This window comes from Ovis canadensis, chromosome 1 (assembly GCF_042477335.2).
Source record: "Ovis canadensis isolate MfBH-ARS-UI-01 breed Bighorn chromosome 1, ARS-UI_OviCan_v2, whole genome shotgun sequence".
Taxonomy (NCBI): domain Eukaryota; kingdom Metazoa; phylum Chordata; class Mammalia; order Artiodactyla; family Bovidae; genus Ovis; species Ovis canadensis.
The window spans coordinates 112,260,577-112,277,912 of NC_091245.1; the positions used below are offsets into that span (position 1 = coordinate 112,260,577).

Here is a 17,336-nt window from a genome sequence, read left to right on the forward strand (position 1 = left end):
GCTTGAAGATCAACGTTAAAAAAAAAGAGCTAAGATCATGGCATCTGTTCCCATACTTCATGGCAAATAGATGAGGAAAAAGTGGCAGCAGTGACATATTTTATTTTCTTGGACTCCAAATTCACTACAGAAAGTGACTGCAGCCATGAAGTTGAAAGATGCTTGCTCCTTGGAAGAAAAGGTATGACAAACTTAGACAGCATAATAAAAAGCAGAAACATCACTTTGCTGACAAAGGTCCTTATAGCTGGAGCTATGGTTTTCCCAGTAGTCATGCACGGATGTGAGAATTGGACCATAAAGCAGGTTGAGTGTTGAAAAATTAATACTTTTGAATTAGAGTGCTGGAGAAGACTCCTGAGAGTCCCTTGGACAGGCAAGGAGATCAAACCAGTCAATCCTAAAGGGAGTCAACCCTGAATGTTCATTGGAAGGACTGATGCTGAAGCTGAAGCTCCAATACTTTGGCCACCCGATGCGAAGAGCCAACTCATTGGAAAAGTCTCTGATGCTGTAAAGATTGATAGCAGGTGGAGATGGGGACAACAGAGGATGAGATGGTTGGATGGCATCATCAACACAATGAATATGAGTTTAAGAAAGCTCTGGGAGATGGTGAAGAACAGGGAAGTCTGGCATGCTGCAGTCCATGAGGTCGCAGAGTTGTATGTGATTTAGAGACTGAACAATCACAACTATTATCACAACCTCAGCTTTCTTAAGACCCCTTAGTTCTCAGGAGAGAATCTGAGTAGGGGAGGAAATGTCTCTTAGGATTTTTGTGCTCAACTCCTGGGTGAGCTCACACTTCCTCTCTCTCAAATTGTCATATGCATGCCTGTCACATGAACACTACTTTTCTCCTCTTACTACATTTTTCCATCAGCATTGTAACATGCTGTTGTTTGTCATTTGGCCCTTCTTCCCTCTTAGAATAACACACATGAATATCACAACCAAAATCTTGAGTGAAAAAAAGAAAATTCAGATACAAATAGAATGCAATGGCATGCTTCCCTTTATTTAAAGTTTAAAAACAAGCAAAATAAATCTATTCTTTTAAAAGTTGGGATAGGGTTACCTTTGCAGAGGAGGGAGGGAGAGCAAGTAGGAGGGAGCATAGCGGGGGCTTTCTAGGCTGCTGGTTATGTGCCGTTTCTTAACCTATGTCTGGATACACAGATTTGTTCATTTTATGATGAGTCATTGAACTGACACTTAGGATTTGCAGTTTTCTCTATTTCAGTAAAAGCGGTTAAACAACAAAAAGCAAAACAAAATAATTGCAATGGCCTATGCTGGACAAGGGCTTCCCTGGTGGCTCAGATGGTAAAGAGTCTGCCTGCAGTGTGGTAGACCTGGGTTCGATCCCTGGGTTGGGAAGATCCCCTGGAGAAGGAAATGTCGACACACTCCAGGACTCTTGCCTGGAAAATCCCATGGATGGAGGAGCCTGGCAGGCTACAAAGAGTCGGACACGACTGAGTGACATCACTTTCTATGAGGAACAAAATGATCTGATTCTTTTTCTCTCTGGCCTAATTTCCTATAACTCTCCATGTTCTTTCCTTCCCAGCTCACATTATGCTGGCCTGGCTCTTCCTTGAAAGGCCAGGGCTGTACACTTGTAATTGCCTCTGCCTGGAATGCCCTTCCCCCAGGTGTCCACATGGCTCACTCTTTCGTCTCCATAAGGTCTTTAACTCAAACTTGCCCTCTCAAGGAGGTCTTCTATGACCACACTTTCCTCACCACCAGTTCTCACTGCTGTACACTCACTGCCTTTGAATTTGTTTTTCTCTGTAATATTGTCTACCACACTTTGTAATTCGCATATTTGTTTTATGTTCTTTTCCCCTTCCACTAGAATATAAGCTCCATGAAAGCAAGAATTTTTGTCTGTCTTGTTCACTGTGGTGGGCATTCTTGAACAGTGCTTGGCACATAGTAGGCCCTGGTGGTTCAGTGGAAAAGAATCTGCCTGCAGTGCGAGAGACACAAGAGATGTGGGTTCAGTCCCTGGGTTGGGAAGATTCCCTAGAGGAAGGCATGGCAATCCATTCCAGTATTCTTGCCTGAAAAATCCCACAAACAGATAGTAGTACCACAAACCTGGTAGTCTGCAGTCTGTGGGGTTGCAGAGTCGAACATGACTGATCATGAGCATGAATACTGTTAAGTGAATGAGTACAGCTCCACTCCTTATCTTGGAGTTTCTGTGCCAAGGATGTTTAGGTCCAGTTCCTCTTGGTAAGGAATCTCGGCATATCCTGTGGCCCAAGGACTCTTCAGGAACTGTTCTTCTTTGTCTAGTACAGACTTTTTAGCTTCCTTTGTTTTTACAGATTGAAACCCTTCATTTATTTAGCAATCATTTTACTATTTGCTCAGCTGTATGGCAATTCAGTGAGTAAAAGCCTTAGAAATCATGGCATTCAGAGCATATTTATTAGATTCCTTTTATATACCAGTATCTGGGCTGATGACTGCGAATACAAATATGAATAAGACACTGAGACACTGTTTGTCTTCTGGGCTCACCTTGTGGTAGAGAAGCCTGACAGGTAAACACGTAGCTATGGTGTGGCGAGTTAGGCAGAGACCTAGGAAAGAGTTTGCTTCCATACTGCCCTCGCATCACTAATTTCACCCTGCACACTCTGTATCAAATGTTTCTTTCTCTTAGCCATAATTATGAGGTTGCTTTCCTCTATTTTCCATATTCTTGAGTGTAGGGATTATGTGTATTATCTCTGTAACCCTAGCTTTTAGCACAATTTTGAGTCCAATAAATATCAAGGTGATAAGAGGTATATGCTCTCAGTTCAGTTCAGTCACCCAGTCGTGTCCAACTCTTTGCGACCCCATGAATCGCAGCACGCCAGGCCTCCCTGTCCATCGCCAACTCCCAGAGTTCACCCTGACTCATGTGCATCCAGTTGGTGATGCCATCCAGCCATCTCATCCTCTGTCGTCCCCTTCTCCTGCTGCCCCCAATCCCTCCCAGCATCAGGGTCTTTTCCAGTGAGTCAACTCTTTGCATGAGGTGGCCAAACTATTGGAGTTTCAGCCTCAGCATCAGTCCTTCCAATGAACACCCAGATCTGGTCTCCTTTAGAATGGACTGGTTGGATCTCCTTGCAGTCCAAGGGACTCTCAAGAGTCTTCTCCAACATCACAGTTCAAAAGCATCAATTCTTCAGTGCTCAGCTTTCTTCATAGTCCAACTCTCACATCCATATGTGACCAATGGAAAAACCATAGCCTTGACTAGACGGATCTTTGTTGGCAAAGTAATATCTCTGCTTTTTAATATGCTATCTAGGTTGGTCATAACTTTCCTTCCAAGGAGTAAGCGTCTTTTAATTTCATGGCTGCAATCACCATCTGCAGTGATTTCGAGCCCCCCAAAATAAAGTCTGACACTGTTTCCACTGTTTCCCCATCTATTTCCCAGGAAGTGATGGGACCATACACCATGATCTTTGTTTTCTGAATGTTGAGCTTTAAGCCAACTTTTTCACTCTCATCTTTCACTTTCATCAAGAGGCTTTTGAGTTCCTCTTCACTGTCTGCCATAAGGGTGGTGTCATCTGCATATCTGAGGTTATTGATATTTCTCCTGGCAGTCTTGATTCCAGCTTGTGCTTCTTCCAGCCAAGCGTTTCTCATGATGTACTTACTCTGCATGGGAGCGCAAATAGTGAAAATGATGGGGCAGGAAGGGTTGGAGGTTGTCAGGAAAACACATCACAGAGAAGATACCATTGTAGTATGGCTTTGAATAAAAACAAGAGATCCTTCATTGTTTGATTATTTCAAGAATGCCCCGCTCTTTCTTTGCTCTGTTGTTCCCTTTGACTGAGACACCTTGCCCACATTTTCCCTTCAGGTGAGTTCCTATTTATCTTTTAAGGGTAAGTTCAAATTGCTTATATTTGTGGGGTTTTGCATCAGTCCAGGAGAGTAGAAAGGAGTTTGTAGTGGGAGAAAAGGAAAAGTTGTAGAAGGAGGAGAAGGGGTTGGTAGGAGTCATTCCCTGCAGGTCTAAGAATAAGATTTAAACCCCTGTGCTCAAGGAAGGTGAAGGTCAGAAACTGCTTTTGAAAAAGCTCACAATTACTTTTGAAAAAGTTCAAAAGCTACTCTGAAAGACTTTGGACTGAAGGAGAGCTGTTTTGGGGTCCAGATGATGCAGTATGGCCCAGAGAGCACAAGGTCTTTTTCTCTACTCTACCTGGAATCAGCACTGGTGCTTTGGGAATGTCCTAGATCTGTATCTTTGGCATGAATATTGATGTTCTCTGCAGAACATTGAGGTCTCCCCTAAGTGGTTCAGCTGATAGTAGATTTTGTTAGGACTAGAACCGGAAGAAACTAAGAATTGGGAAGATGCCTCATGACTGCAACACAAGGCTGCTTTAGGGATACATGGGAAATTCTCTTGTTAGTCACTGGGGGCCACTTGGAGTATGGGGTTGGTGCTGAGGCCTTGCTCATCCTCTGGTGTGGATGTTGACTCAGCAGAAATTTGGGGTATGTTTGTTTACAAGTTTCACTCACTCTGGGAACATGGATAGTGTCTTCATCAGCTTATTTTGCCCTCAGAATCTAGCCCAGGGAACCTGGAATACTGCATAGGTTGAGATTAGAATGTGAAGTGTCTTGAATAATTATCTGAATGTTTTTTTTTTTTTGAATGTAGTAAGACATGCGAAGAGTTGACTCATTGGAAAAGACTCTGATGCTGGGAGGGATTGGGGGCAGGAGGAGAAGGGGACGACAGAGGATGAGATGGCTGGATGGCATCACTGACTCGATGGATGTGAGTCTGAGTGGACTCTGGGAGTTGGCGATGGACAGGGAGGCCTGGCGTGCTGCAATTCATGGGGTCGCAAAGAATCAGACACGACTGAGTGACTGAACTGAACTGAACTGAAGAAAAACGGAGTATTTTTGAGAAATGAGAAGGAATAAAGAAAACAGGTAAGACTGAGTTGATTCTGGAAAAATGACAGAGAAACTTTGGGTAATCTAACCTAGGGGACTGGCTCAGGCCTATCTAATGGAAAGAGAAATATAGTGGGCTGTTTCAGCTCAGCATGAAACAAGTTCAGAAGGAGGGTAGAAAATACATAAATAGCCAATAAGCACACGAAAAGATGCTCAATATCATTAACTGTGAGGGAAATGCAAATTAAAAACTTCTATGAAATGTCTTTATATCTACTAAGATGGTGACTAATAATAATAACAACAATAAAAGTAATTGAAAAATACGTTTTGGTAAGGATGTGGAGAAATTAGAACACATTGCTGGTGGGAATGCAAACTGGTACAGCCACTGTGGAAAAACTGTTTAGTGATCCCTCAAAAAATTAAGTATAGCATTATCATATGATCCAGCAGCTTCATTCCCAGAAGAACTGAAAACAAAAACTTGTACAAAAGTCTTCATAATAGCACTACTTGAAAAAGCCAAAAGCTGGAAACAATACAAGTGTCCATCAGGAGGTGTGTGGATGAATAAGTTATGGTACGCACATACAGTGGAATATCATTCAGCAACTAAAAGGAATGAAGTATCAATACATGATACAATAGGAATAAACCTTGAATACATTTTACTAAGAGAAAGAAGTTAGACATAAAAATTCACAGAATACATGATTTCATTTATATGAAATGTCCAGAATAGGTGAACTCATTGAGACAGAAAGCAGATTAATGTTTAAAGTGGGGGGGTAGTTGGGGAGGGAAATGGAAAGGGATTGCTTAATGAGTACAAGGTTTTCTTTTGCGGTGATGAAATGTTCTGGAGCAATGGTTACCCAGTGCTGTGAATTTACTAAATGTCACTGAATTTGTACACTTTAATATTATTATTTTATGTTTTGTGAATTGCACCTTAATGAAAAAAAAAAAAACCAAAAAATGGAAGAAAGACAACAGTTTGCTTGTGCATGGAGACACAACTGAGGCTAGATCTGGAGTGAGATGGAAAACTGGGAGGCTTGGAAGGCTGGCAGTCCAGTGGGCACTGATTGCAGATTCTGAGAAGTGGAAAGACCCAGTCGTTCTTGATGATAATGACAAAATGTTAAACAACTCTCTGCCCGTGGTGAGCAACAATAAACATTGATAGGTGTGGATGGTTGGTAAGAAGTAGATAATGCTGCTCAGGGGAAGGGGAGTCATTGGATTATAGTCTGTGAGCAGAAAAACCTGCAAAATTTTTGGCTCAAAACCTCAGAATCATTTGGTTGGCCCATGTGTATTGGTTGTAACATATATTTCCTACTACTATTCTCTCTTGCACATCAGAATACCTGTATCTGCTTCTTGCAAACACAGTCAAAGAACTAGTTCTTATTTCTCCATCCTTCCAACCCCATTATGACTAAAGTCTTACATGTGGCCCATGGAACAGCGCTGGTGTTGCTTGACAACTTGTCATAAATGCAGAGACTTAGTCTCCTTTCCAGAATCAGCATTATAATAAGATCCCCTAGTACTTTGTATGCATACTAACATTTGATAATGTTTCATGTTCCCTTTTCACTTTCATACACTGGAGAAGGAGATGGCAATCCACTCCAGTGTTCTTGCCTGGAGAATCCCAGGGAGGGGGAGCCTGGTGGGCTGCCGTCTATGGGGTCGCACAGAGTCAGACATGACTGAGGTGACTTAGCAGCTAACATTTGGTAAGTTCCCACCTAGAAAGAATTAAATGTAGAAGCAAGTGAGATTCATTTTCTCCAGGGCATGATGATGTTTGATCTCAATTATACCTATTGGAATTATTTCTTAACATGGTTTATCTTTACAGCTAAATTTCCTAAAAGGAGCAAGTTACGGTGTCTGGACCCTTGAAAGAATATAGGCTGGCATGAGTCATCTTCCTTCATGCTTGCTTCAAGACTGATTTTATTTGTACCATACTCTAGTCACAGTGGTTTTCTTTCCCTTCCTTAATCATTCTGAGTTCTTCCTTGCACCAGGGCCTTTGCACATGTAATGTCCACTGCTTTGAATGCTTCTTCATTAGACTCTTCCCTTGTTTGACTTCTCTTTAAATATCAGTTGAGATGCTACCTTTCCAGAAAATCCTTTCCACACCACCTCTATCTAAAGCAGGCCGTCTTGTTTTTCTATCCCATGGTCCTGAAACAAGGCAGGACCCTGTGGGACTCATGGACACAGAAGCCTTTCTGTCCTGCATATCTTGTTTGTAGGGAATAGACTCCAGTCTTCATGACCTTTGAATCTTCCCTGGTGTCTCAGATGGTAAAGCATCTGCCTACAATGCAGGAGGCCTGGGTTCAATCCCTCAGTTGGGAAGATCTCCTGGAGAAGGAAATGGCAACCCACTCCAGTATTCTTGCCTGGAAAATCCCATGGACGGAGGAACCTGGTTAGGCTACAGTCCATGGGGGTAGCAAAGAGACAGACTGAGTGACTTCACTTTCACTTTCACTTTCACGACCTTCCCTGAGTTCCTAAGGGCAGATTATAACAGTTGCTAATCTGGAAAGGGAAGGGATGCAGACACAAGGGAGGAGCAGTTAAAAACAATGGTGCAGCCTTGGGGCAGGGTCCTGGTTCTGCCTTAATGGATGCATAATATTTTTGAGCTCTTTATACTAATAGAACTAACACTCCCAACAAATGGAAAATGCCAGCATTCTTCATTCCAGATTAAAGGAACTAGAGAAGCTCTTCAAGAGGGCAATGGCAACCCACTCCAGTACTCTTGCCTGGAAAATCCCAAGGACGGAGAAGCCTGGTAGGCTGGAGTCCATGGGGTCCCTAAGAGTCAGACATGACTGAGCCACTTCACTTTCACTTTTCCTTTCATGCATTGGAGAGGGAAATGGCAACCCACTCCAGTGTTCTTGCCTGGAGAACCCCAGGGACAGGGGAGCCTGGTGGGCTGCTGTCTATGGGGTCGCACAGAGTCGGACACGACTGAAACAATTTAGCAGCAGCAGAGAAGCTCTTCTAGAAGACCACCTCAGGCCAGATTAAAGGAACCACAGAAACTCATCAGATTATCTGAGACCAGATTAAAATAGTATAGGCCCTGCACACACCCTAATCTTATTAGCAATCCTACCCTTGCTATAAAACTCCTCACCAAATCCTCCCAGGTTGGGACACATGCTTTTTGAGAGCAGAAGCCTGCTGTGTCTCCCTTTTCCTGGCAAACCAGTAAAACTATTCTTTTCTACTTCACCCAAAACTCTGTGTCTGAGACTTGATTTGGCACCAATGCACAGAGGCCGAGTTTTCAGCATCAGTACCCTGCTTATTATCTTCTTAGTATCACAGTTTATAATTACAAATACATTTATGTGAATATATAGCTGTTTGTAAACTATGCAGCATAGTAAAATGGTTATGAATAGACTCTGGAGCCAGTCTCCCTAAATTATAACCTTGCAAATTACTGCTTTCTTCCTGGACCTCAGAACACCTGCACACACATTCGAGTATGTTTCATTTCCTATACCATTCACTTCCCCCACAGCAGTGTGACAGTAAACAAGTTACTCAAGCATTGTACGCCTTCATTCCTCTTCCTTAAAGTGGCGATAGGAATAGTGTATATTTCATAGGGCCCCTTATGAGAAATATTAATGGGAATGTGGAGAAAAATGGGAATTTTAACCTGAGGACATTCAGAATATTGAATTCTAGAGATGAGTTCAATTTTGCAATGAGGCAAAGACAGGGATCTCTTGTCTTTTCCTCCGTGGCTCCTGGGCCAGGGAGTAGCTCTTGAATGTAAACTTTTTTTCTCTTTCTGCTCTTGTACATATCCCCCAAGTTTCTGTCCTCCTTACAATTTTCTCCTTAGCTTTATTTATTATTTCTATGCTGTGAGTTCCAAGCCTCCAGCCTCAGCTCTACCTCTAGTCCTAAATTTCCAGCTGTTTTCAGGAAATCTCATGAATATCACACTGACATCTTAAAATTAGTAGGTCCAAAATTGAAATCCTCTTCTCATCACAGCTGCTCCCTCCTCCCCCTCCCAACTTTGTAAACTTTTTGGCTATTCTGTCTGAAATTTCACTGTCCCAATATTTAATCTCTCCTTTCCTTGCTTGATTTATTTCCTCCTTATCATTTATCACTATCCAATATACTTATTTGTTTCACTTATTTATTTTGTTTTTAGTTTGCTTCCTCTGCTAAAATGTTAACCCCGTGAGGGCTGAAATTTTTTTCTGCTTCATTCATGGTGTACACTCAGAAACTAGAATAGTGCCGGGCATCCAGTAGGTGCTCAATGATTGTTTATTGGATGACAATGAACTCTCTCCCCACTTCATTCCCATTGCCAGGTAATCTAGCTAATTCTACGTCTGTGGTGATTCTTGCTTCTGTCCTCTCTCTTGTGCTGCTACCATTTTGATTCAGTGGTCACTGTTCCTCAAAACTATCACAAGAGCTTGCCACCTACTGGCTAATGAAATCTGTGAGAGTTATTTCAAAAGGGGATAATAATAGTACAGACTCCTAGAAGTGTCAGAAAGCTTATGTATATGATGTAAGTGTAGCATTTGACCCAGTGCCTGGAACAATACAAGCCCACAATGGATATTAACTATTTTTACCTGCTACCCTGGGCTAGTTCTGGGATAGCTTTCTTGTCTTGTCTCCTACCCCTTCCTGTACTTTGGCCCCACTGGACCACTCGTGTTTCCCCAAAACCTGACATGAACCTTCAAGTTTTCCACATAATGGATAGCAGGGAGTGAGAAGCATGTAGGATCTGAGAATTCCTGTCTGGCAGAGTAAGTATTGCTGGACTAGCTAGTCCCTGATTTGCATCAAAGGAAAGGAAAGCTGGAGAGTAGTTTTTTCACAGTACGCAAAAACCATGAACACTATTTTGAGTGTTTTAGTTGGGTTCAGAAATTTCAGCTAAGCAGAACCATAGATTTTCAATATTTTCGATGAGGCTAAGAAAGAACATGTAGCCTACTTGTGATCACGCAGTAAGATAGTAGCTACTCTGGTGAGAAGGCTTCTTTTCTTAACCTTAGCTATCTTTATATCACAACATGCTGGCTATAAACCCCAGTCGTGTCTTAGAAAAGCTCATTTCCCATGCCCCAGCGTATAATTCATTTAAATACAGACCCAGTTGAAGCTGTTAACTCTAAATGATCTCAGGTGGTAAGCTTTTAAGTTGAGAGGCAATGGCAGTTTATCAGGCACCTCTGTGAGCCCCACCGGATCCCTTAGTAGAGATACAGACAGACACCTAAATGTAGGTGATTTAGATCGCGCAAACTGCACAAAACCAGGAGTCAAACATGAATGACTACATGGGTATACTTCAGCATTTACCTGGGCCAAGGCGGGAGACAAGGAGGAGAGACAGGAACAGCCAGATCATGCTCTTAGCAGTGGAGAATGGTGTTGGAGACGTCAAGATAGTCAGCGTTCTTGCCATTCACTCATAAACTGAAAGTGCTTCTGATCAACGCTGCCTGTTTCCTCTCAGAGGCGTGGCAAGACCTTCTTCCCCCTCACTAAAAGTCCCAATTTTATTTTGTAAATTTGTTTATTTTTTTTCTGAGCTAAGTGCAAAAATCATGTGTGATGTGAACTGGAATCTTCACTACTGTAAAATTTAAATATAATTACAACTTAAAAGTTGAGAGTTATGTTTTATTTGGCAGAAATTTTTAGGACTTCAGACCTGGGAGACAGCATCTCAAGTAACCCTGAGAGAAGTGTTCCGAGAAGGTGGTGGGGAGGAGTTAGGCTATATAGAAATTTGCAACAAGGGGCAGGTAGTCCGAACATTAAAGATTATTGTTACTTAATGAAATATCTCAAGTTAATGAATTTAGCACTTTTCTATGTATGGAAGATGCAAGAGTCTGGGCTTACTGAAATCATTCTGTTCATATGCATCTCAGCTACCTGGGGCCAGCATCCTGCATTTTTTTACATCCTTGGTTCCTTGAAGTGAGTGGAGGCAGCGTGATAGCTGTTGGACCACAGGTAGTCTTCTCTTTCATGGTTGCACTGGAGGATTGGAATCACTGATGACTGTGACATTCTTGTTTACTGCTATGGCAGGAAATACTCCATTTCTTACTATCTATATCCTTTCTTCTTTTATTTTGATTCTTTTTTTTTTTAATTGTGGTAAAACAAATGTCAACTACAAATTGGCACTTGCCATGGGCACTTGCTGTCTTCCTTTACAATGGTTAAATCATGTGTTGCTGCAGCTGCTGATCTTCAACAGCTCCTGAAAGGAGTTCAGGGTAGAGAATACAATGAGGCACCCTGTGCTCTGGGAAAAACTGGCAGGACAGGTCTTCAAATAGTTAGGTTGCAAGAAAGGAGACACCTTCCAGGGCTTGAAAGTGGGTTCTTGTCTAACACCTCAGAAATGAGTGTTGTCAGAGGAGACACTTGTGCTGACAAAGAAGGAGTCTTTATTGGGAAGGGGTGCCCAGGCAGAGAGCAGGAGGGGAAGGGGACCTGAGAGGACTGCTCCACCATGTGGCTCGCAGTCTTGGGTTTTATGGTGATGGGGTGAGTTTCTGGGTTGTTTCTAGCCAATCATTCTGATTCAGGGTCCATCCTGGTGGCACACATATTACTCAGCCAAGAAGGAAGTCAGTGAGAAGGATTCTGGGAAGGCGGTAGGACACATGGCATCTCCTTTGACCTTTGCCAAACTCTTTTGGTTGGTGGTGGCTTACTAGTTCTGTATTCCTTTCCAAGACCTCCTGTTGTAAAATAACTCAAGCAAATGGTTCTTATGGTGCCGGGCCAGGGTAGGTGGTTTCAGTCAGTGTGTTTAGTCTAACAGATATTTTCAGGAGTCAATTTTATGAGCCCAATTCTTGTATCTCCTTATATCTAGAAAAACACTAAAATCCTTCCTGGTGACAACTGTTCCTTGATGTCAATCCAGGATTTTGGATTGACAAATACAATGAGCAGAAAGTTTCACCAGACTAGCAGAAAACTTCTGGGAAAATATGTGCTTGATTGCATGTATTTCTCCTTCACCAAAATCACATACATACCTACCTTCTCCCCCTGCCTCTTTGGAACAGTTTCTCAGAGCTATCTGAGGTGCTGTCTCCTGGGCTGCAGTCCTCGTTTTTGCACCAAATAAAACTTAACTTGCAACTCTCATGTTCTGCATTTTTTTAAGTTGATACAACCTAAATTGTATATTGTGGTTATGTAATCCAAAACTTACTGTTTTAACTGTCAGTTCAGTAACGTTAAATAAAAACCGTGTTTTGCAACTGTCAACGTTATACATTTCCAAAATGTTTAATTATCTTCAATATTGTGATTCAACTGTATCATTCAGATGACCGAATATACGTGAGATGGATATATCTGTCTCACGTATATTCGGTCTTTGTCCACAGTTCCTGGCTCACAGCTCTCAAAATCTTCAGAATTTCCTGAGCTATTAGAATAATGCAAACATCTTTTGTTATACTATTTGGTCCCTCGTCTTCAATTTCTGAAATCACTTTTGTTGTTCAGTCGCTAAGTCACATCCGAGTTTTTGTGACCCCCACGGACTAGAGCACGCCAGGCCTCCCTGCCCTTCAGTATTTTCTGGAGTTTGCCCAAACTCATGTCCATTGAGTCAGTGATGCCATTCAACCCCTTCTCCTCCTGCCCTCAAGTTTTTCCAGCATCAAGGTCTTTTCCGATGAACTGACTCCGCATCAGCTGGCCAAAGCCTGAGGAAGTATTCATTCGAACCTCTGATATGTAGCTGGTAAGTCCAAAGCCCAGGTGACAGCCTGCACTTGTGGTTGGTGTCTGAGGTGGTGGTGTGGGTGGGGGCTGTCCTGTAGGACTGAACCTGTAACCAAGCAGGACCCTATGGTGCCTTCCCCAGGTTCAACCTCCCATCCCATGTCTTCTGCCTGACTCTCTCTCTCTCTCTTTTTTTTTTTGGTAGAAAAGTTTTATTCTCCAAGGCCTCCCCTGAGTCACAAAAGATGAATTGATCGAATCACAAGAATTGATTGAATTGATGGAAACTAAAGTAACAACAACAGCAAAATTTTGGGCCAGGAAAACTGGTAATGAGTCAAACTGTAAACCAGCCACAAAGCAGTCACAGAATGTTGAGCTCTTCCCTGAAGGACATAGATACAGTGTCTGATGCACATTCCTGAATTGTCTTACAGGTACTAAAACCCTCACCAAACTGAAGAAGCTAATTAGATAATGACAATGAGCCCCCGGACTGGCTGGAGTCTGAGGACTTATGATGTTAACACCTGTGACACCACCCTCTTATTCACCATTAACCAGTCAGAATTATGCATGAGGTGATCATACAACCTGTGACTCCCTTCCATCACTCTGCCCTTTAAAAAGGGTCCCTGAGAGCCAGGAGGGATATCAGGTTTTCTGAGCATCAGGTGCCTGCACTCCTTGTTTGGCATCTACAAAAAACATTGTACTTTCTTTCAGCTTAGCCCAGTATCAGTAGACTAGTTTACTTTGCACAGGTGAGTGGACTGCAGTTTGGTTCAGTAACAAACCCTTAACTTATGGAACCTGATATTATTTCTAGGCAGAGAGTGTCCAAATTGGGCTGTATTATAGGCTATCACTAATGGAATTATCTATTCAGTTCAGTTCAGTCACTCAGCCTTGTCCAACTTTTTGAGACTCCATGGACTGCAGCACACCAAACCTCACTGTCCATCACCAATCAACTCCTGGAGTTTACTCAAACTCATCTTCACTCAGTCGGTGATGCTATCCAACCATCTCATCCTTTGTCGTCCTCTTCTCCTCCCTCCTTCAATTCAAGCATCAGGGTTTTTTTCAGTGAGTCAGCTCTTCGCATCAGGTGGCCAAAGTATTGGAGCTTCAGCTTCAACATCAGTCTTTCCAATGAACAGTCAGGACTGATTTCCTTTAGGATGGACTGCTTGGATTTCCTTACAGTCCAGGGGACTCACAAAAGTCTTCTCCAACACCACAGTTCAAAAGCATCAATTCTTCAGTACTCAGCTTTCTTTAAAGTCCAACTCACATCCATACATGACTACTGGAAAAACCAGAGTCTTGACTAGACGGACCTTTGTTGGCAAAGTAATGTCTCTGCTTTTTAATATGCCATCTAGGTTGGTCATAACTTTTCTTCCAAGGAGCAAGGGTGTTTTAATTTCATGGCTGCAGTCACCATCTGCAGTGATTTTGGAGCCCCCCAAAATAAAGTCTGACGCTGTTTCCCCATCTATTTCCCAAGAAGTGATGAGATTGGATGCCATGATCTTAGTTTTCTGAATGTTGAGCTTTAAGCCAAATTTTTCACTCTCTTCTTTCACTTTTGTCAAGAGGCTCTAGGTTCCTCTTCACTTTCTGCCATAAGGGTGGTGTCATCTGCATATATGAGGTTACGATATTTCTCCCAGCAATCTTGATTCCAGCTTGTGCTTCATCCAGCCCAGCATTTCTCATGATGTACTCTGCATAGAAGTTAAATAAGCATGGTAACAATATACAGCCTTGATGTACTCCTTTTCCTATTGGGAACCAGTCTGTTGTTCCTTGTCCAGTTCTAAGTATTGCTTCCTGATCTGCATACATATTTCTCAAGAAGCAGGTCAGGTGGTCTGGTATTCCCATCTCTTTCAGAATTTTCCACAGTTTGTTGTGATCCACACAGTCAAGGCTTCGGCACAGTCAATAAAGCAGAAATAGATGTTTTTTTGGAACTCTCTTGTTTTTTCGATGATCCAGCGGATGTTGGCAATTTGATCTCTGGTTCCTCTGCCTTTTCTAAAACCAGCTTGAACTTCTGGAAGTTCTCATTCATGTATTGCTGAAGCCTGGCTTGGAGAATTTTGAGCATTTCTTTACTAGCGTGTGAGATGAGTGCAATTGTGTGGGAGTTTGAGCATTCTTTGGCATCGCCTTTCTTTGGAATTGGAATGAAAACTGACCTTTTCCAGAGCTGTGGCCACTGATGAGTTTTCCAAATTTGCTGGCATATTGAGTGCAGCACTTTCACCACCTCATCTTTTAGAATTTGAAACAGCTCAACTGGAATTTCATCACCTCCACTAGCTTTGTTCATAGTGATGCTTCTTAAGGCCCACTTGACTTCACATTCCAGGATGTCTGGCTCTAGGTGAGTATGAGTGATCACACCATTGTGATTATCTGGGTCTTGAAGATCTTTTTTGTACAGTTCTTCTGTGTATTCTTGCCACCTCTTCTTAATATCTTCTGCTTCTTTTAGGTCCATACCATTTTGTCCTTTATTGTGCCCATCTTTGCATGAAATGTTCTCATGGTATCTAATTTTCTTGAAGAGATCTCTAGTCTTTTCCATTTTATTGTTCCCCTCTATTTCTTTACACTGATCACTGAGAAAGGCTTTCTTATCTCTTCTTGCTGTGCTTTGCAACTCTGTATTCAAATGAGTATATCTTTCCTTTTCTCCTTTGCTTTTTGCTTCTCTTCTTTTCACAGCTATTTGTAAGGCCTCCCCAGACAGCCATTTTGCTTTTTTGCTTTTCTTTTTCTTGGGGATGGTCTTGATCCCTGTTGCCTGTACAATGTCATGAATCTCTGCCCATAGTGCAAGCACTCTATCAGATCTAGTCCCTTAAATCTATTTTTCATTTCCACTGTATAATCGTAAGGAATTTGATTTAGGTCATACCTGAATGGTCTAGTGGTTTTCTCTACTTTCTTCAATTTAAGTCTGAATTTGGCAATAAGGAGTTCGCAATCTGAGCCACAGTCAGTCCCGGTCTTGTTTTTGTTGATTATATAGAGTTTACCCATCTTTGGCTGCAAAGAATATAATCAATCTGATTTCGGTGTTGACCATCTGGTGATGTCTATATGTAGAGTCTTCTCTTGTGTTGTTGGAAGAGGGTGTTTGCTATGACCAGTGCGGTCTCCTGGCAAAACCCTATTAGCCTTTGCCCTGCTTCATTCTGTACTCCAAGGCCAAATTTTCCTGTTACTCCAGGTGTTTCTTGACTTCCTACTTTTGCATTCCAGTCCCGTATAATGAAAAGGACTTCTTTTTTGGGTGTTAGTTCTAAAAGGTCTTGTAGGTCTTCATAGAACCGTTCAACTGGTCTTCAGCTTCTTCAGCATTATTGGTTGTGGCATAGATGTGGATTACTGTGATATTGAATGGTTTGCCTTGGAAATAAACAGAGATCATTCTGTCATTTTTTAGATTGCATCCAAGAACTGCATTTCAGACCCTTTTGTTGACTATGATGACTACTCCGTTTCTTCTAAGGGATTCTTGCCAACATTAGTAGATATAATGGTAATCTGAGTTAAATTCACCCATTCCAATCCATTTTAGTTCACTGATTCATAAAATGTCGATTTTTTGCCATCTCCTGTTTGACCACTTCTAATTTGGCTTGATTCATGGACCTAACATTCCAGGTTCCTATGCAATATTGCTGTTTACAGCATTGGATTTTGCTTCCATCACCAGTCACATCCACAACTGGGTATTGTTTTTGCTTTGGCTCTGTCTCTTTATTCTTTCTGGAGTTATTTCTCCACTGATCTCCAGTAACATATTGGGCACTACCGACCTGGAGTGTTCATCTTTCAGTGCCAAATCTTTTTGCCTTTTCATACTGTTCATGGGGTTCTCAAGGCAAGAATATTGAAGTGGATTGCCATTCCCTTCTCCAGTGGACCTCATTTCATCAGAACTCTCCACCATGACCTGTTCTTCTTGATTGCCCTACATGGCATGGCTCATAGTTTCATTGAGTTAGACAAGGCTCTTGTCCATGTGATTAGATTGGTTACTTTTCTGTGACTGTAGTTTCAGTCTATCTGCCCTCTGATGCCCTCTCCTAGGGCCTACCGTCTTACTGGAGTTTCTCTGACCTTGGACGTGGGGTATCTCCTCATGGCTGCTGCTCCTGACCTTGAACATGGGGTATCTCCTCTTGGCCGCTCGCCACTCACCATTAGTATGGGATAATTCCTTATTTGTGTGAACCCTGCCCCCAACCCCTACCCTATCAACATTGGAACTGGATACAGAACATTTTGGAATCATTAAGCAATGACTCCCTGCTTACCTTGTCCTTAAACCTCTACCAACCTCTAATCTACATTCCATTTCTATGAATTATTTTTCTCTAGATAGCTCATATAAGAGGAATCATGCAATGCTTACTCTTTTGTGCTTGGCTAGTTTTACACAGCATGTCTTTAAGATTTATCCAAGTTGGAGTATGTATCAGAATTTTGTTCTATTTTTTTTTATGGCTGAATAATATTCCATCATTTGTATATATGACTGAGTC

The 17,336-nt window shown here is 42.1% G+C and overlaps 1 protein-coding gene across 26 annotated transcripts in view; it reads right to left on the bottom strand.

Annotated features, from left to right (window-relative positions):
* The window catches only part of SLAMF6 (SLAM family member 6), a 113,773-nt gene extending 103,253 nt beyond the window's left edge, over positions 1-10,520 (bottom strand). For all 26 annotated transcript variants that reach the window (XR_011247733.1, XR_011247730.1, XR_011247705.1 and 23 more), the window contains exon 1: positions 10,360-10,520. Coding sequence is in view for 12 of the 26 variants with exons in the window: in XM_069545747.1 (XP_069401848.1) it covers positions 10,360-10,465 (106 nt within the window). In the remaining 14 variants the exon portion in view is untranslated. The remainder of the gene's footprint in view (positions 1-10,359) is intronic.
* Between the last annotated feature and the right edge of the window lie 6,816 nt (positions 10,521-17,336).